Raw genomic sequence first — 19159 nt, forward strand, 5'->3', positions numbered from 1 at the left:
ATTCTTCACTGATATGAGTTTTTTTTTTAATTTATTTTCTGATTTTGGTGAATTACATAAGTGTCGATTTAAAAATATTTGACATTTATAAAAATTAGTTCCACTTCAAATATATATCTAACAATAAATCTTTTGAAGAAAATCACCACTAGTAAACTGCGTTCAAGGGTTAGTGTTCAAATATTCTATATAAAATTGTTATAGAATATAAGTACAGATTTAAAATATAAATGTATGTCTCGTATATATTTACTGGTTTGGTCTAAAAACCATCTAATTCTAGAACAACAAAATAAAGAGAAAAAGACAAGTATAGCGTGAAACCAAATTTTTGTCGCAAAAATAGCATCACAAAGAGAAAAATGACCAAAAGAAGTTTTATTGAAGGGTAAATATGCATTTATAACTCTTGGGTTAATTAATCTAAGACTGAGGGTTTACAGTTAAATGGTGGGGTTTTAAGAATGTGTTCAATTTTTTAAAAATAAAAATTAAATATTAAAATTTTCAAAAGAAAAATGTGCTATTTTGGTCATTTTATTTTTTAAATACTATTTTGTGACAAAAACTTCAAAAGTGCTATTTGAGAGAATTGCTCCAAAATAAATTACCTATTTTATTAACCTACACTTTTCAGGTTTATTAGTTACTTAAGAGTATACCGATAAAATATATATATATATATAATACTTTAGAGAAAAAGACAAAAATAGGACTAAACCAAATTTTTGTCACAAAAATAGCATCACAAAGAAGAAAATGACCAAAATAAATTTTATTGAAGGGTAAATATTCATTTATAACCTTTGGATTAATTAATCTAAAACTTAGGGTTTAGAGTCAAGGGGTTGGGTTTTAATAATGTATTCAAATTTTTAAAAATAAAAAATAAAAATGAAAATTTTCAAAACAAAAAGGTGCTATTTTGATCATTTTATTTTTTTAGTGCTATTTTTGTGACAAAAAACATAAAAAGTGCTATTTTAGACATTTGCCCAATACTTTACCATGCTAATATATGTAAACTATCATATAAACTAAGAACATGATAAACCAGAAAACTTGTTATAAATAGTTCAAAATTTTCACTCTTAAAATTATAATAGCTAGATAGAGTATTAGAGAGAAACAAATATTAGGCGAATGATCAAGTGTTCATTCTTCGAACAAACTCAAAAAAGGTAATTGGAATATTGTTATGATATTTCATTAGAAGCCTTTTAAGAATAAAAATCAAGACTAAATTATTTTCTAATCTAAATGAAATAACATATATATACAGTGTTTCCAATATTAAAAATCACTTCGATTTGAAAAAATATATTTCTAGGATTGTCAGGATCAAATAACATATTAGAAACCACCTATTTAAAAAATGAGTTGTATACATAAAAAATATATACATTGGAATAAGCACATAATCAAAACTCATACCTTTTGTTTATTTATAATAAAAACAATCATTTTATTTACTTTATATGGTATATAATTAAATTTTTAATGATATTGACATATATATAGTGAATTTTAATACAAATATTTATTACTAACATTTCCTACTCATATGATTTTATTAACATTTGTATATTTGTTGTAACGGAAATTTAAACCGTTGATCACAACAAATTTAATGTGAGATTTTTCAATCACAAATTTTAAAATTAAAACATTAAGATGTCAATAAATTTTCAATGCAAATTTTAAAATTAACATATTTATATATTTTTATATAGTAGATAATTTAATTTAATTGATAAATATAATATAAATATCTATTAATAAGACTTTATATTTATACAATTTATGGTCATTTGTATCTTGTTTGAACAAAAAACAAATGAACAACTGATCACAAAATTTTCAATGTGTCACTTTTATTATTTTTAGTAATTTATAACCGTTTAAAAAAATAAATATAACATATAAGAAAAAAATCTAATTTTTATTATATACTTAATGTGATTGTTTAATTTATTTTAATAATATAAATTTTAAAAAATAGAAAGGATATAAAAACTATTATTAAATATGTATGATTCATAATCATTAATTGTCATATATGTTAATCATATTTGATAATTTTGTAGTTTTTATTTAAAAAAGAATTAAGAATATTTTTTTGTATACTACGTAATAACACATGTTTACAAAAGCATGTTGTAATGTTCCGGGATTAACATATAGAGGATTTGTTAGGAATTCTAAATCATTTATGCTACATGATTTATAATATGTAGTCTTAAATCTGATTGATTGTTATTTGAATGCCTTTTCTCAAAAAAAATCTGATTGTTAATTAGGAATTATATGAGTATATGATGCAAGAAGTAAGGTTTAAGAGGTTCAAGTTTCAACTTCTAAAACTAAAAAAAATATTTAAGAACCTCAAAGAGGTTTTACCATTGGATCATGACAAAATTTAATTTCATTAACAAGAGTTCTAAACTTCACAAATTACTGTTCTAAACTTCACAAATTACAAAATTAACAATTAAACTAATCATTATAACCTATAATGGGCTCTAACCATTGGACATGCTCTAAGCCACCACCGCTAAATATCAAAAATAAATGAATAATAATGATTCAAGTTGAAATTTCAACCACTATCAAATCAGTTTATCTTAGTGGGTTTGTTTTGATATCGTTGATGTGTCACCATCCAAAATTTTAGATCTTTATATTATCATCATTCTGTTATTTGACTATTTCTTAATTTATCATTTTCAAAACTGTAATTAAGTCCACCCGTTTGTATAGACAAATTTTGTTCATTTTAACTTTTCACTTTGTCCCAACACCTAACAACTTATACTTTATATAAAGTTGACTAGAACATGCAACCTAAAAGTGTATGTTAGTAAAGTATTGCTGTTGCACTTTGTTCCAAATTTTATTTTAGCACTTTGTTTTGGTGGTCGTGCAAGAGCGAAGACAACTTTGTAAAGAAGATTCCGTATATTCATGGGTGTTTGGATATTCTGTTCGAGTTTTGATGCAGATAAATATTTGGAATATTTCTAAATATATTATTATTTATTTAATTAAGGGTTTTGATAATTATCTTAATATTTTAGGATTTTATGGTTTTCTTATATATAATCTTTTAAACTTTGCATTCAGTTTATGATGATTTAATAAAAGAAGTTTTCCAGAAGAGGTTGATAAACCACTGAGAAGAGTATTCTCAAACCCTAAAGAGGTTTTTATAAACCACTGTGAAGAGTATTCACAAACCCCAAGAGCTTTTAATTAAGCACTGTGAAGAGTATTCACAAACCTTAGATTATTCTTGGAATAAGCGGATCTAGTTCTATCCCTTAGAAGCTTCCGATACATCAGTTGGTATCAGAGCCGCGTCTCTTTGGTTTCTCAATCGAAGAACGATTCTGGATGTCATGGTGAGTATTAGCATCTATCCTATCCGGGGCGAAAATCTTTTTGTTGAGAGAGAAGAGAACCATGAGATCTATCGAGAGATTTTAGGTAATCCGATCTATGATGTGTATGAAGATGATGTTCAAGTTATTGATTCTGTCTTCAAAGACGGATCCTTTGAAAATCGGAGCCGTGTAAAATTAGGGCGAAATAATATTTATGAAGATTTTGTGAAGAATCTTGATAATCTGATTCTGATGCGTGCAACATTTGTGCAAAATTTGTGCAAAAACGGATTTATGAAGATTCAAGTTACAAACAGATCCGTGCAAAACTCGTGCAAAACACGATATTGAAGATTCGAGGAAGAATTTTTATTGGAAAACATTTTGGATTCGAAGACTACGATCAAGATTCGAGGACGAATTTTCTCCAACCCGGAGAGAATGATGCAAATAAATATTTGGAATATTTCCAAATATATTATTATTTATTTAATTAAGGGTTTTGATAATTATCTTAATATTTTAGGGTTTTATGTCATTCTTATATATAGTCTTTTAGACTCTATGGTTGCATTCAGTTTATGATGATTTTGGAATAAGCGGATCTAATTCCATCCCTTAGAAGTTTCCACTACATCAGATCTGTTTTCGCCAAATCCGGATCTTTCAGGTATTAGAGATTTGAACCCCATATAAAAACTATGGACTCACATATGATTCCGGCAAAATTATGGAAGTTGTCTCGTATCAATAATACATGAATTGCTTAGTAGTACTAGTGCAACAGCCTATAATGGAACGCTCCGCTCAAATAAACAAAAAAGAATGCACTTGTGACTGAAAAGAAAAAAACACAAGACTTAGAGCATCTCTAATGGTACTCTATAGTTTCCACTCTAAAATAGTGTAACTCTATTATAGAGTTAGATTTGCTCCAATGGTTCACTCTATAATAGAGTTACTCTATAATAGAGTGGATTATAGAGTAATGTTGCTTTTTAACTCCAAATATAGAGTGAAAAAGCAACATTACTCTATAATCCACTATATTATAGAGTAACTCTATTACAGAGTGAACATTGGATCAAATCCAACTCTATAATATAGTTACTCTATTTTAGAGTGAAATATAGAGATTTTTTTTGTGTACCATTGGAGATGCTTTTATGTGAGTACTACTAACCAGTTTGATACATTGCATGTCGCTTAAATGATCTCAAAATTCAATAGAGTTGAGATTACAAGTCATATCTTGAGAAAACCAATGCAAAAGCCTAAGTTCTTAGACTTGTTATGTTTTCTTTTCATCAATAACTATTTCTCTCACTGATAAAACGACAAAAAAATGTTCCATTTATAGCAAAGGTAGGAGACACAGTTAGGTTAATCTTGATCTCTAGAGGTGCCTTGGATCACAAGCGTACGAGGCATCAAATATTTGTTTATTTTTATCAACACTTCCGTACTTTGTATAACGTGGGGTGGTCTTCTATTATCAAACTCTAGAAAGTCCACAGATTTTCTGTCAAGCTGCGTTTTCTAAAACTTACTTAGAACAACTCCAAAGATTCACTCTATTTTTTATTCTAAAATAGAGTCTCTATAATAAAGATGAATTTTGCTCCAATACTACTCTATTTTAGAGTAGAAAATAGAATGATAAACAAAAAAAAACAACTTACTCTATATTTAGAGTAAACATATTTTCACTCTATTATAGAGTGAGAAATAGAGTACCATTAGAGCATTTTTACTCTAAACTCTATTTTAAAGTAAAAAATAGAGTTGAATTGGAGATGCCCTACGATTAGTCTTTTCGAAACATTCTTCTTAGGTAAGAGTTTCTCAACGTATGCTGATACTCTTTACAGGAGTTTCTAAATTCGAGTCACAACCAAAAGAACGCACCCTTTTTTCAATCCATTTGTCTGGTAAGGTTGTACTACTATGTGAGTTGCTAACGACATAATCAAAGCAAACGTAAAATGGATTTTTATGTTCATATTAAATATTCTAGAGTTTTCATGTTTTGTGTGCGTGTTTTTATCTCGTAGTTATGGGCTGTTTCCTTAAGAGCTAAACAAAAGCAATGGGAGACCGAGACGTTTGGTCTGTAATTAGATCTGATGTCTCTTGCAATGACCGAAACTCTTACACTTATACATACACCAACCTCACACACCCTCATTATAAGTTGTATAAATATATAATGGAAATTAATAATACATGCACGCCTTTGGGTAGAATCTTGTTTTTAACGCTATTAAAAAAAGAATCTTGAATTTAATCAAAACAAAATTTTCATTTAGTCAAATATGAACACGACAAAACCTCTAAAAATCTGTATACTCTACGATCCATACTATTTTTATTACGATTAAAAGTTTAAGGTGAATCTGGTATTAATTTATAAGTTACAACTCTCTTGATTTTTCTTTAAAATGAGATTCATTAAATTAAAAGAAGTTGAATCGTTTTTCGTGTTTTTCCTAGACGTTAGATAACATTTACATTTTAATTAAATATTTGCTAAGAATACTTGTCCCATTTAAAAGCGGCTTAACGGCATTTTAATCAATAATTCTGGCTTGTTGATTTTTTTTCTTCAACTTTTTGAATTTGGAAATTAGTATGCAAATAAATTTATTCAAGAAAAGATGCAAAATTTGAAATTCACACCTTCGAATATTTCAGTCATAATCGAGTAATTAAGAAAGTAGAGAATTTGGATATATATATATATATATATAAAGTTTTTACGGTTGGGTATTTGGTGAATAAACTTCTAGAATGTTAATCAGAACTTATCATAACGTTTTTCACTTTGGTCTACTACGTTAATACAACTCTTTTGCTTATAGTTCACATTTTACGAAATCTACTCACTACTCACTTCCTTTTAAATCATCTTTCTCCCTTTGATAAATCTTAAACCATCTTTCATCCTCTTCCTCTCTCTCTCTCTCTCACTCAAAAATCTTCAGAAGAGGAAAGAGAATACAAGAATGAAGAACGGGTCAGGGAACACGAACACGAAGCTCATCCTCCTCCATCCTTACATCCAAAAACAATCAAGCACGACTCGCTTATGGCTCCTCGCTTTCGTCTCTTTCTTCACCATCATCTTCCTCCTCACTCTCCTCTACACCAGAGACACAATAATCCCTTCCAAAAACACATCCGTCGCCGCCGCCGTAGCCGCCGTCGTCACATCCGCCGCCGGAGTTTCACCTTCTCCAACAACCACCACCACCAACTCCAACCTCCCCACAACGACCATCAACGCGTTGCTCCACTACGCTTCAAGGTCCAACGACAGCTTCCACATGTCTTACGGCGAGATGAAGTCAATCTCCGACGTCCTCCGCCGCTGCGCTCCGCCGTGCAACCTCCTCGTCTTCGGCCTCACGCACGAGACTCTCCTCTGGAAAGCGCTAAACCACAACGGACGCACCGTCTTCGTAGAGGAGAACAGATACTACGCGGCTTACTTCGAAGAGATCCACCCGGAGATCGACGTTTTCGACGTTCAGTACACGACCAGAGCTCACGAGGCCGGAGAGCTAGTCGCGGCGGCGAAAGAAGCCGCCGGTAACGAGTGCCGTCCCGTGCAGAATCTCCTCTTCTCCGACTGCAAGCTAGGTTTAAACGACTTGCCTAATCACGTCTACGACGTTGACTGGGATGTGATCTTTGTGGACGGGCCACGTGGCGACGCGCACGAAGGACCCGGGAGGATGTCGTCGATCTTCACGGCGGCGGTTCTTGCTCGGAGCAAAAAGGGCGGGAGTCCGAAGACGCATGTGTTCGTGCATGACTATTACAGAGACGTTGAGAGGCTCTGTGGAGATGAGTTCTTGTGTCGGGAGAATCTTGTCGAGTCTAATGAGTTGCTTGCGCACTACGTGTTGGATAAGATGGATAAGAACAGCACGCGGTTTTGTAGTGATCGTAAGAAACGCTCTGTTTCTTCCTTGTCCTAAAAATTTGAGAGACGTCATGCATTGTTGTTATGCGGGGTGTTGTAAAAATAAAAAGTTTTCTTCTCATTTGTAAATCTTGGATCTTATCATCTGTGTTAAGATTTTAATTTAATCCAATCGATTCTCTATACCCTCGGTTAGATGTATTTCAAGTAAAGTCGACAGATGATCGTATATTAAACAAACCAAATTAACACAAACTGATTTTCTATACCCTCAGTCATATGATGGTTCTGGTGAGCCTATCTGGCTTTTTCAGATGATTCAGCTAGAAGCAAGAACCGTTTAACTTGTCTGTGCTTATTCTCTCTCATTCATGTCTTTTTTTCTCAGCTTCTGCCAGGAGAGCCTATGTTGTGCTCAATCTTTGTTCGTTTTGTTTCTGGTGCCTACTGGTACTGGCTCTTTTGCTTTTCGTTGGGGTTTTACTCCCGTAACTTTGACCTTTTGGTCCCCCAGTTTAATGAAGTATCTCAGTATTTAAAAAAAAACTGAACCATCATATCTGAAAGAGTTATAATTAATCATTTTTAAGATATTGAGTTGAAAGTCTGAAAGAGCTTTTCAAACTTGATAACTTTTAAAAGACTACATTCATTTTGACACGGTATATTTGTTGGTGATTTTGATATTTGACCATATCCGGCACCATTATGAGAAGACCTTGTTCCAACTCTTTTTTCTCTACTTAAAAACCATATAATTACTTCGATTCTATATCGGTTCTACTCGATTTTAAGGTCAGACTGATTTAAATCAACGATTGAGGCTGCGGTTACGAAACTTTGTTAATGTGAGCAGCTGCAGTTTTTAAAATTGTTAAGCGATTTATACGACTGGTATCCGGTTCGAAATTGATGCGTTTTCGATATACTTGTGACTGGTTGATTATAAAATACTGCATCGGTTTAATAAAAAAATCTGTATTAATATATTATAACATTAAAAACATCAAAAACATATTATTATGAAAAAATATAATAACTATTGATAAAATATAATTAACAAACATTACATTTATTTATTTAATTTAGAAGAAAGTTATAATTTCAGTACAGTTTGTTTTGAAGTATATACGAAGTTTCGAAATAATATTTTGTTTCGTTATATATTATATTAATGTTTAAAAGTTATATTGAATATTTTTGATTTAAACTTTAATAAAATAAATTGTGACACAGTGAATTTAAATTAAAATATAAAATTTATATTTTATTTATAATGTTTTAATTTTAAATTTTAATTTAAAACTTTAAGAAAATTTAGAACTTTTTAATATTTATTTATCCATCCTCAACAGCCATCACCAACCGCAAAGGATAACTTGAACAAACTTTTGATTTTAAAAGTTTTGCAATGGTTTAAAGCGATCTATATCATTTTTTGTGATTGATTCAAAATGCTAACAACTGATATTAATCGTAGAAACTGCATTTTCGAGTGATAGCGGGGAAAAGAGTTGGACCCTTAAATTCGGTTCTAGTTTCGAGTATCATATGCTTTTTTTTAAGTTTATTTTACTCATATGCAAAATAAGTAAAAATAAATCAGAAATAACTAAAATCAAATATTGTCTAATTTTAAATATGAAGTAAATAGAAATTCACTGTAACTAAAATATATATAAAAACATAGAGGAATAATTAAAAGTCTAGTGTTTTGATTTTTTTTTATTTTTAACAACAGTCTAGTGATTTGAATTATCGAATAGAAAGCTTCTTATGGATCCAGTTTTTTGGGTAAAACAATTTTATACCCACATAAATCCCATACAGTTTAGGTTCGATTTCAATTCATTTTTATCGGTTCCAGTTTAAGCTTTTGGATCCCAGATAAATGCATATGTCTAAAAGGAGCAATCACGAGATTCGAATCTTAGAAAATCAAGAATCCAACCAGTCTTAAAATAATGTGGTAACCTATATAGGGAAAGCATAAAGTCCTCGCTAACAAAAGATGTCCTCGTAAGCCACGTACACTCATAAGTCATCATAACTAGATCAGATAGATTCTCTCTCTATTTACCGAAGAAGATTCCGCGGAGAGAGAGAGAGAGAGAGAGAGAGAGAGAGAAGGAAACAAGAATGGCCACAGACTTCAAATCCTTACCAGTCATCGGTTAGTACGAAAACAACCCTGAATCTATTCACCTTTACTCTGACTCAAATCTTCACTCAAAACATCGATGTTCTTGCAGACATCTCTCCTCTACTGCTCAAGTGTGATGATCCCGACATGGCAGAGGATCCTGGAGTCATTGAGGTTGTCCAACAACTGGACCGAGCTTGTCGGGACGCTGGATTCTTCTACGTGGTAAGAATATTAAGTTCCTTTTTTTTTTCTCTTGGTTTTGAAAAAGATCTGTACATTTTTTTTTTGGTAATTGGAGAGCAGATAGGACATGGAGTCTCGGAGGATCTTATCAAGAAAGTCAGAGAGATCACACGTGAGTTCTTCATGCTTCCTTACGAAGAGAAACTTAAGATCAAGATGACTCCTGCTGCTGGATACAGGTTTGCGTGTAAACTACAAACTCTTTTTTCTTTTTTTTTTCAGAATTGAATATTGTTTAATTTTGTTTCCGAGTATCAATAAAAACAGAGGATATCAGAGAATTGGAGAAAATGTAACCAAGGGAAAACCAGATATTCACGAAGCTATTGACGTAAGTGTGTTTGTGTATACTATTCAACTAGGGACTAGCCATGTTTCCATGTGATTCTTCTGATGTGTGTTTTTATTGTCTTATGGAATAATAGTGTTACAGAGAGTTTAAGCAAGGGAAGTATGGTAATATAGGCAAAGCCATGGAAGGGCCAAACCAGTGGTATATCTTATTTTCTTGAAGCTGCTTCGTCTCTCCTGTGTCCTGACCATTTCTCTATTGTTTTTGGCATTTCTTGAAGGCCAGAGAATCCTCATGAGTTCAAAGAGTTGATGGAGGAGTATCTAAGGCTCTGTACAGGTGTTTTTACCATTTTGTTCTGTTTCCAACAAGGCTTTTTCACATAAGTTTTCTTATTTCCTTTTCAGATCTTTCAAGAAACATATTGAGGGGAATTGCATTAGCTCTTGGAGGATCACCTTATGAGTTTGAAGGAAAGATTGCTGGAGAGCCTTTTTGGGTGATGCGTCTTATTGGCTATCCTGGTGCTCCCTTCACCAATGGCAAGCTCGAAAACGATGTTGGATGGTAAACTTACTTCTGTTTCCTACAATTCTCTTTTCGCTTATCATCTCTTGAGTAACTCATTTTTCTGAATTTCTTTTTCCAGTGGAGCTCACACTGACTATGGTAACTAAGTTTAACCCTGAAGTTAAAATCAAGTTGAATTTCTGATTCCTATCTTCATGTTTCTGAAGACTTAAAAAAAACTTCATATTTTTGAAACATTTTTTTATTCAGGCTTGTTAACTCTTGTAAATCAAGATGATGACAAAACTGCTCTCCAGGTTTTCTTAATTGTTATCTTCTCTAATTTTTATGTTTATGATTCTTCTCTCTCTAAAAAATCTTGAACTTTTGAAATAGGTGAGAAATTTGGGAGGTGACTGGATATCAGCCATTCCCATCCCTGGTTCATTTGTGTGCAACATCGGCGACATGTTAAAGGTTCTTGTTCTTCCTAATTCTGACTGCTCTTTCTTGAATATACCATTTTGATGTGGAATCATATATATAAGCAGATACTTTCAAATGGAGTATATGAATCCACTCTTCATAGAGTGATCAATAACTCTCCTCTATACCGTGTCTGCGTTGCATTCTTCTATGAGGTTGCTAAACTTTCTAACACTCTTTTGTGTGTGTTTCCTTCGGTTACTCCACGTTGAAATTGAAAATTTCATGTTTGTAAACCTTGTCTTAAGCAGACTAATTTTGACGCGGTGGTGGAGCCATTGGATGTTTGTAAAAATAAGTTCCCGGCAGTGAGAGGAGAATCACAAGTTTTCAAAAGAGCTGTCTACGGAGAGCATCTGGTGAGCAAAGTCCAGACCAACTTTGCAATGTAATGGAACATAGATCTCTCTTCCTCACCTTCATTGTACACGATCATCAGTACTTCACCATCAGGTTTGGCTTGTAAATTATAATAAGGGCTTCCTCACGTCTGTATTATTAATCAACATAAAAGGTTTTGTTCAAATTCGTTTGAGCATACCCAGTCGACTCGTAAGTCAACTAAATGGATTATGTGGGAGCCTCTATCTTGTCTTTGATTACCTTCTATTCTATCCTTGACTGCTTGGACAACTTTTCCGACAAGAATCCGACGGGGAAATGCTAATATTTTTTTCGCAATATGCTAATATTTTAACAAATTAAAGTTTTGAAGTATTAATAATGATAAATTAAAGTTTTAACTAAAGGCGTGATATAAAAATTTGATTATTTTGTTAATATGTTAGAAAAAATTTAAACAGTATTTCATCTATGTCATAACATATAATAATATAAGTAGTTTTAAAAGTTTTTTGTTCCAAAGTATAAATATTTTAGTATTTCAATGCAATTTTTAATTTTTATTTGATCAAAAAAAAGTATTTCAATGCAATTTTTATATTTATTGAGTATTGTGTAACCATTTAAATTATGTAAGTTCTTTTATGAGTGGTTGAAGTTATATATTCAGTGATTATAAAATCTATATATTTTCTTTATTTCTGTTAACTTTTACAAAAAATATATTTTGACTACATATATAAAACCTTAAAAATAATAAGGAATATTTACAATCTTAGACTCCAAAGTGCATATAAAATATTTTTAAAAAATATTAAATTTATAGGTAAAACAGAATAAAATATATAGCATATCAAATACCGTCCTTTGAAGACTCGAGAAAATAGCGTATTTGGTTTCTCTATTAGACGCCATAATTGTTTTCCAAATATTGCTGTATTAAAATCAGCGAAGTCTTTAAAATCCATACCTCCTTTGTCTTTGTTAACACACACTTTATCCCATGATTTTTAATGCATGACTTTTGTGTTTTTCATTGGACTCCACCATAACTGTATTATCGCAATCGTCAATTTTTTTGCGGTTGTCTTTGGTAATCTATAATAAGATATCACGTGTGATTTGGTAAGACCGTAATCACTCACTTGAGAATCTCTTTCTTTCCTCTTTTAGTGAAGAATTTAAAAATCCAATCATTTATCATGTTGTTCAGACGATCATAAACAAAACCAAAAACTTGTATTTTGAATTCTCCTAAACTCTCTGGAAGTTCTATATAGGATCTCATGCATCCTATATTCTATATCCCCAATATATACCTCAAATCATGTCTACTAGCTTCTTCGATTCGATCTCCAAATTGAATGGATAATTTTAAAAAATTTATTTGTTGTTCTGATATTATTTCATATTTTTTAATATCCTAAGAATGATTTAGCATTCTTTTTTTTTATGCTCTATAAAAGAATAGATTATCATCTGCGAAGAGTGGATGACATATTGATGGGTAAGTTCGAGATACCTTCATTTCCGTTAATTATTTTCTTAGTTCTGCATTTTTGATGTTGGCAATCAAAGCTTCAGTGCACAAACAAATCACGAGATAGTGAGACGTAAACCCCTATTGGAGGTTAGGAAACTTATTATAACTAGGTGATTTTCCCGTACTCATGCACGGGTATAAATATTTATAAAGTAAATATATTGTAATATTTTATTAATAGTTTAATTTTAGTTTCGATTTTTCTATAATTTATATAAATCATATCATATTGTTTTAATTAGATGTGTGATTTTGGATATGTAATATATTATTAGTTTGATTATAACTTTAATGTATTAGATATCATCAAATTCTTCAAATTCAACTATGGTATTTTTTGTTCAAAATATATTAAAATTATGAATAATTTGTGATTTAATTTGGATTGATTTTTCCCTTAGATATGTATATATATTTTAGTAATAATATTATATATATTTTTGAAAATCAAATAAAAAACTTAAGTGTTGGTCTATTCAGAATACATAAATAAATATAACAATAATATTTTGAAATCTCATATATATATATATGTTTTAAAAAATAAATAAACTGTAACAATTAGTTAGTAATTTATTTTTATTTATTGGTATAGTTTGAAGCATCCATTAATATATATGTATAAAATAAATAAACATTACTATAAAATAATATGTTAATTACTCATTTTGTGGATAAGGTGACATATATTCTTTTATATTAAAGTATAACTATTTTTAGTTTTATTCATCCAATTAGATTGTTTATCGCATCAATTCATTTTTTCATCTTAAATGTGTAAATATATTTTTGTAATATTTATAAAAATTTGTTATTTTTTATTTTCTTAAAATATTTTAAAAATAAAGAAATAATCAGTAGAAAGTTCCATAAAAGAAAATAACGGATAAAAAATTTAATCTCATAAACGCATATTGGTATTTATAATAATTAAAATATTTTGTAAGTTCTACGTAATATTATAACTTAGATTTATAAAAGTAAACTGAAAATTATTTTCAATAATCTTAAATATATTCTTCAATATAATAATTCAGATTTTCTTATGTACTTTTATTATAAGTATATTGGATTGTACAAATATAAGGGAAAAAGGAAAAAAAAGCAAACTATATATTAAGTAAAACATAAATTTTTAATTGTGGAAAAATATAATATTTTAGGTTATTAAAAATTTTAGGATTATATTATTTAATTTTTTTTTTGTAATTTCTTGTTCAAAATATGCTTGTGATAAAATTAGTTGTCATAAAAATACCAATTAACGTTTTAAAAATAAATATCAGTTCTTATAAATTTTCATTGAGAAATTATTTTACATAAGTAAGAAAAAATTTATAGACATTTTTAGGTTTTTAATTATAAAATATTAATATTCAATAAATATTATAATAATGAATAAACCATTTCAATAATACTAATTAAAATATTATTATTTAACTATAGGTATATTGGTTTATCTAATCAATTTCTTATGTAATTATTTGAGAAAATATATAGACATAAGGAAAATATTTTTATTACTTTGGAAATATTTTATATTGGTTAAGGTTATGTTTTAAAAGAAATATCTATTTTACTAAATATCAAAATTATTTTTGTTAACTTTCCTTTTTTTTATGAAATCGCATTATATATAAATATATTCTCTTATTTTAAATTCGTTTTTTAATTTTAAGATGTTTTAACTATATATGTTAACTAAAAAGGAAATTTCTAATTAACAGGAATTATTTTTAAAAAAGGAAAATCGATTTTAATATAGTAATTATATCTAATATTTTTAATTCATTAAGGGTGTGATTGTAATCAACCATCGCGAGAGTTAACGTGAGCGCGACACATAGGAAACTGACTTCTCAAATAATATTATAGAGATCTTTTCTGTGATTTTGAATATTTTAATGATAAGATATGTAAAATTTCAATAGTCCCTTTATATGTAAAACTTCAACAAATAACGAGTTAAATTTTTTTTCTCTCGTTATTTCAGAGAATTAGCTGATGTTCTCCGTAATATATACACTTATATATTAGGCGCAGCCCGTTATCAAACTAAGAAGTAATAATTCGTAATCATCGAAAACTCGGCACATGGCACGACGCCACGACCTCACCATCCTTGTATAAATGTGGCGGAAACACTTTCTAATCAAGTAGGTCAAGGGACATATGTGACTTGAATTCTTTCTTTTTTGTTTGCATGCTTATAATTTCCATTTCATAGAAAATTTGATTTATGTAAGTAAATTGACCCTTGTGAATTAAGTTTAAACATTTTTTTGCACTTCATTTTGATAATTCTCAGTCATTGATTGTTCTTTTCTTTTGATATGTTTATATTTATAAGGTTTCTAGCTTTCTTCTACTTCTTGTATATTGAACTTCATTTATCTTTTCATTTTGTTAAAAGTTTAATAAATCATGTATTTTTGAATGTTTTCTACCGGTCAAAGTTTGAGATCTTTCAAGTATTATTTTCTCTTCCGATCTATTATTTTGCAAATATGGATCAATTATTTTGAGAATAATTCTTAATTTACTTGGATTCTCTGTATCTATAGAATGTCAGAAATAATATGGTTTTTAGTAATATAGATGTGGACTCGAAAGATATCATTAACCCGCAGAAACAAAAACTATGATATAGCTTAAGGCACATATATCATTACACTGCAAATAACAATACGGAGAAACGGTCTTGATATCATTGCTTTAGATTTAGGAATGATGGTTTTTTACAGATGAATCATGGAAAACTCAAGATATTTTCTCAGGACAAGGATAATATAACACTTTAAAAGATTTTGATGGTTTGATGAAGGCGAGAAACATAAGGACTAGTCTTTTACCTTTACATGCCAAATTAAAGATTTTCATCTCGTCATTAGAAAGCATGAAGAATCTAAATTAAAAACTTTCATCTCGACATTAAAAAAACATGAGAAATCTACGATAATTTTATGTGATGTTTGCATACACAAATTACTTAGAAGATATTCGGATTCTAAGGGAGGTCTTTAATCACTTCGTGATTATTCATATATCAAAAACACAAAATATAAGAGTAGATAGTCTACCACGAAGTACGTGAAATCAATCATTCTTTGTTGTTCACATGGATGCAGAGTTATCAGATTAGTTCGCGTAGTTTTAGTTATGTCTGTATGTAAGTTGATGATAAAAAATGATATATTTTCTGAAAGAATCTAATTTATAAAAAGTAAAAAGTTATAAACATAAATATATTTTTGTTAAAACCAATTTTAATTTATCATTATAAAGAATAATTATAATCCATGAATTCACAACAAACAAATATTATTTTCCACTCTCTTTTATTTATTGAAAATAGCTACTAGCTAAACTAATATATTTAAATATAAGTGACAATGTTATTTTAGAAATTCATTTAATATTATTATGTAGTTATAAATTAATTATTTTTGGTTATTATAAATTAGATTAACATTGATCTTCCTAAAATATATCTTTAGCTCCACCACTGGTATAGAGTTCAGACGCGTATTTTACTGTTCCACATACATCAATATTAACTGGACATTGGTGTACGTGTCTAAACATCATTCCTGTTTGTCATTTTCTTTGTCATAGTGGTGAAAGACGATTTGAAAATTAGGAAAATAAGTCAAAGAAGCGTAGGTATTAGTCATTTTATAAGAGTAATACTGTCTTTTCTTTTAAATTCTAGTTTTGATGTTTCAGATCTCACTAGTTGACTATATATTTATATTGGAGGCATTTATGACAATCACAACTTTAACCAATACTACATAGTTGCTTTAACATCTGACAATTACTGTCTCTCTCTCTCACTCTTTTGATTTCCCAAGCTTCAACCAAGAGAAACAATGGTTGTATATCAGTCAAATTCCACCAACAAAAGATCCAGAGGGTTCAGAGTCAGGAGCCTCTCTCATTTCGCTGAAAGAAGGGTTCAAAGCCAAAAGTTGCCGAGCCACGAGGACACTTACCCGGAGCCCGGTAAAAGCAAAGTGACTGAAGAGAAGCCAAGAGAGACACGAGATGAATGGGTGATCTCGATCAAAGACAAGGTGAATAAAGCACGTGGAGACGTCACCGCATCTACCTGGGACAAGCTCTGTATCTACCGAGTTCCACATTACCTGCAAGAAGATGACAAGAAGTCCTACTTTCCTCAAACTGTATCGCTTGGTCCCTATCACCATGGCAAAGAACATCTCCTTCCCATGGAGTGTCACAAGTGGCGTGCGGTCAATATGGTCTTGGAACATACCAAGAAAGGTATCGAAACATATGTTGATGCCATGAAAAATCTCGAGGAGACGGCTCGAGCTTGCTACCAAGGTCCCATTTGTATGAGTAGTAATGAGTTCACTGAAGTGCTTTTTCTTGATGGTTGTTTTGTCCTTGAGCTCTTCAGGGGAACCAAAGAAGGATTCACCGAAATCGGGTAAGACTGGATCAATTTTCTAATATTACCCGGTTATCTCTAAACCAGTTTCATTCCAGATCTGGCTTATATGAACCATGTTTCTTTTTATGATATGAATTTCATTTATGAGAGGGTTTGTAGTTAGTTAGTTAGTTAAAAAAATTATCTTACCAGCTAAGCGACTTCCCTTGAAATAAAAAGATTAACCTAAATTGTGGATTATGTTGTTTGATGTTGACTAGATATGCACCCAATGACCCGGTTTTCGCGATGGGAGGATTAATGCATTCCATTCAACGTGACATGGTAATGCTAGAAAATCAACTTCCTTTGTTTGTTTTAGACAAGTTGTTAGAGCTACAACCCGACACAGTGTACCAACCTGGATTAGTGGCACAACTAGCGGTTAAGTTCTTCGCTCAACTAATGCCAACGGGCGAGGAGCTGACTAAAATGGACAAGGTAGAGTCCGTTGACTTAGTAGGTGACAACGGGGAGTTGCATTGTTTGGATGTTTTTCATCGAAGTCTTTTCAAGTCTACTAGGACACCGGATGGGAAAAGTCTTAAAAAGTCTATGTCATCTCGAAAACAACAGTTGATACATTGCGTGACAGAACTAAAGGGAGCAGGTGTTAAGTTCAGGAGAAAGAAAACCGACAAGCTTTGGGATATTGAATTCAAAAAGGGTTATCTAAAGATACCCAAACTGCTAATCCATGATAGTGAGTACTTAACCTTTTTTCTTCTTTCTTAGCTTTGTGTGCCTTCCCTACAAGTAAATGTTTTGCAGTTTTCGTTTCTTATCCATTATCTTAGAAATATTACATTTTAGAACTTACTTCTCGTTTAAACTGATTGGTCTTTGTTAATATATGTGTCCTAGCTCTGGAAAAATGTTATGTCAAAATTATATTCCTGCACTTGTATTCATTTGATTAGTGATGGACTTCCAACTCAAAAATAATTGGTAATGTGTAGAGAGGAACATACCCATTATATACTATGTTAGATATAAACTTCTCTTCTGATGGGAACATTCTAACATCGCTTTTTCCAGGTTTTCCTTGGATATAAGCGATGTTAGAATGTCTATCAAACTCACTCCTTAAACCTAATAGAAACATAATGTCTCATCTTTTTGTAGGTACCAAGTCTCTCTTCTCAAATCTTATAGCTTTTGAGCAGTGCCATGCCAACTCGAGCAACGACATAACATCCTACGTAATCTTCATGGATAATCTAATAAACTCTGCTGAAGATGTTAGTTACTTGCACCATTGTGGTATCATCGAACATTGGCTAGGGAGTGATTTTGAAGTTGCGGATTTGTTTAACCGGCTATGTAAAGAAGTTGTCTTTGACCCAAGAGATAGTTATCTATCTAAACTTTCCGGTGAAGTGAACCGTTACTATAGTCGTAAGTGGAATTCTTTGAAGGCTACATTACGACACAAGTATTTCAATAACCCTTGGGCATATTTCTCTTTCTCTGCTGCACTTGTTCTGTTGATTCTCACATTAGTTCAAAGCTTTTTTGCTGTCTATGCTTATTATAAGCCATCTTCTTAACTTCCGTTTTTGTTTTCGTTTTCTTGTTTTAATATGTTGTATTTTCCTACTGAAAAACAACTGATTTTAGACTATGTTCTTTTGGAAGCGATGTCCTAGAAATTGTTCATTTTGTTCAATCACTACAGAGCCAAGAAAAAGTGTGATAGATAATGGAGTTAGACCAACCGCAACGGTGGACTCGTGGTTAGAGTCCTTAGGATTAATAAAGTAATTTTTTTTGTTTTTTGAATAGCTAAGGATTCTAATAGAAAAAAGTGTGTGCAATGGTGGCATT

General features: G+C 30.7%; 3 protein-coding genes across 3 annotated transcripts; all 3 read left to right on the forward strand.

Moving 5' to 3' along the window:
- The first annotated feature begins 6288 nt into the window (after window positions 1-6288).
- On the forward strand, window positions 6289-7494 carry LOC108807078 (protein IRREGULAR XYLEM 15). Its single transcript, XM_018579320.2, has one exon. It carries the CDS (start codon window positions 6389-6391, stop codon window positions 7364-7366), a length of 978 nt encoding a protein of 325 aa, XP_018434822.1. The 5' UTR covers window positions 6289-6388; the 3' UTR covers window positions 7367-7494.
- A 1826-nt stretch (window positions 7495-9320) lies between these two features.
- On the forward strand, window positions 9321-11604 carry LOC108807027 (probable 2-oxoglutarate-dependent dioxygenase At3g50210). The gene is made up of 12 exons (XM_018579263.2): window positions 9321-9484; window positions 9564-9679; window positions 9761-9879; window positions 9968-10031; window positions 10126-10193; window positions 10273-10331; window positions 10400-10559; window positions 10642-10661; window positions 10773-10819; window positions 10899-10979; window positions 11054-11143; window positions 11240-11604. The coding sequence occupies exons 1-12, from the start codon at window positions 9451-9453 to the stop codon at window positions 11378-11380; spliced, it is 999 nt and encodes a 332-aa protein (XP_018434765.1). The 5' UTR covers window positions 9321-9450; the 3' UTR covers window positions 11381-11604.
- A 4682-nt stretch (window positions 11605-16286) lies between these two features.
- Window positions 16287-19001, forward strand: LOC108810109 (UPF0481 protein At3g47200). Its single transcript, XM_018582242.2, has 3 exons — window positions 16287-17329; window positions 17554-18035; window positions 18458-19001. Exons 1-3 carry the CDS (start codon window positions 16746-16748, stop codon window positions 18880-18882), a joined length of 1491 nt encoding a protein of 496 aa, XP_018437744.1. The 5' UTR covers window positions 16287-16745; the 3' UTR covers window positions 18883-19001.
- The last annotated feature ends 158 nt before the right edge of the window (window positions 19002-19159 follow it).

Source organism: Raphanus sativus, chromosome 6 (genome assembly GCF_000801105.2).
Source record: "Raphanus sativus cultivar WK10039 chromosome 6, ASM80110v3, whole genome shotgun sequence".
Lineage (NCBI taxonomy): Eukaryota > Viridiplantae > Streptophyta > Magnoliopsida > Brassicales > Brassicaceae > Raphanus > Raphanus sativus.

Coding starts and splice junctions, on each gene's coding strand:
- LOC108807078 (XM_018579320.2), top strand. CDS start 6,389: ATGAAGAACGGGTCAGGGAACACGAACACGAAGCTCATCCTCCTCCAT.
- LOC108807027 (XM_018579263.2), top strand. CDS start 9,451: ATGGCCACAGACTTCAAATCCTTACCAGTCATCG. Junction 10,560..10,641: donor CTCGAAAACGATGTTGGATG/GTAAACTTACTT, acceptor TTCTTTTTCCAG/TGGAGCTCACACTGACTATG. Junction 10,662..10,772: donor TGGAGCTCACACTGACTATG/GTAACTAAGTTT, acceptor TTTTTTATTCAG/GCTTGTTAACTCTTGTAAAT.
- LOC108810109 (XM_018582242.2), top strand. CDS start 16,746: ATGGTTGTATATCAGTCAAATTCCACCAACAAAAGATCCAGAGGGTTC. Junction 17,330..17,553: donor GAAGGATTCACCGAAATCGG/GTAAGACTGGAT, acceptor GATGTTGACTAG/ATATGCACCCAATGACCCGG. Junction 18,036..18,457: donor CAAACTGCTAATCCATGATA/GTGAGTACTTAA, acceptor ATCTTTTTGTAG/GTACCAAGTCTCTCTTCTCA.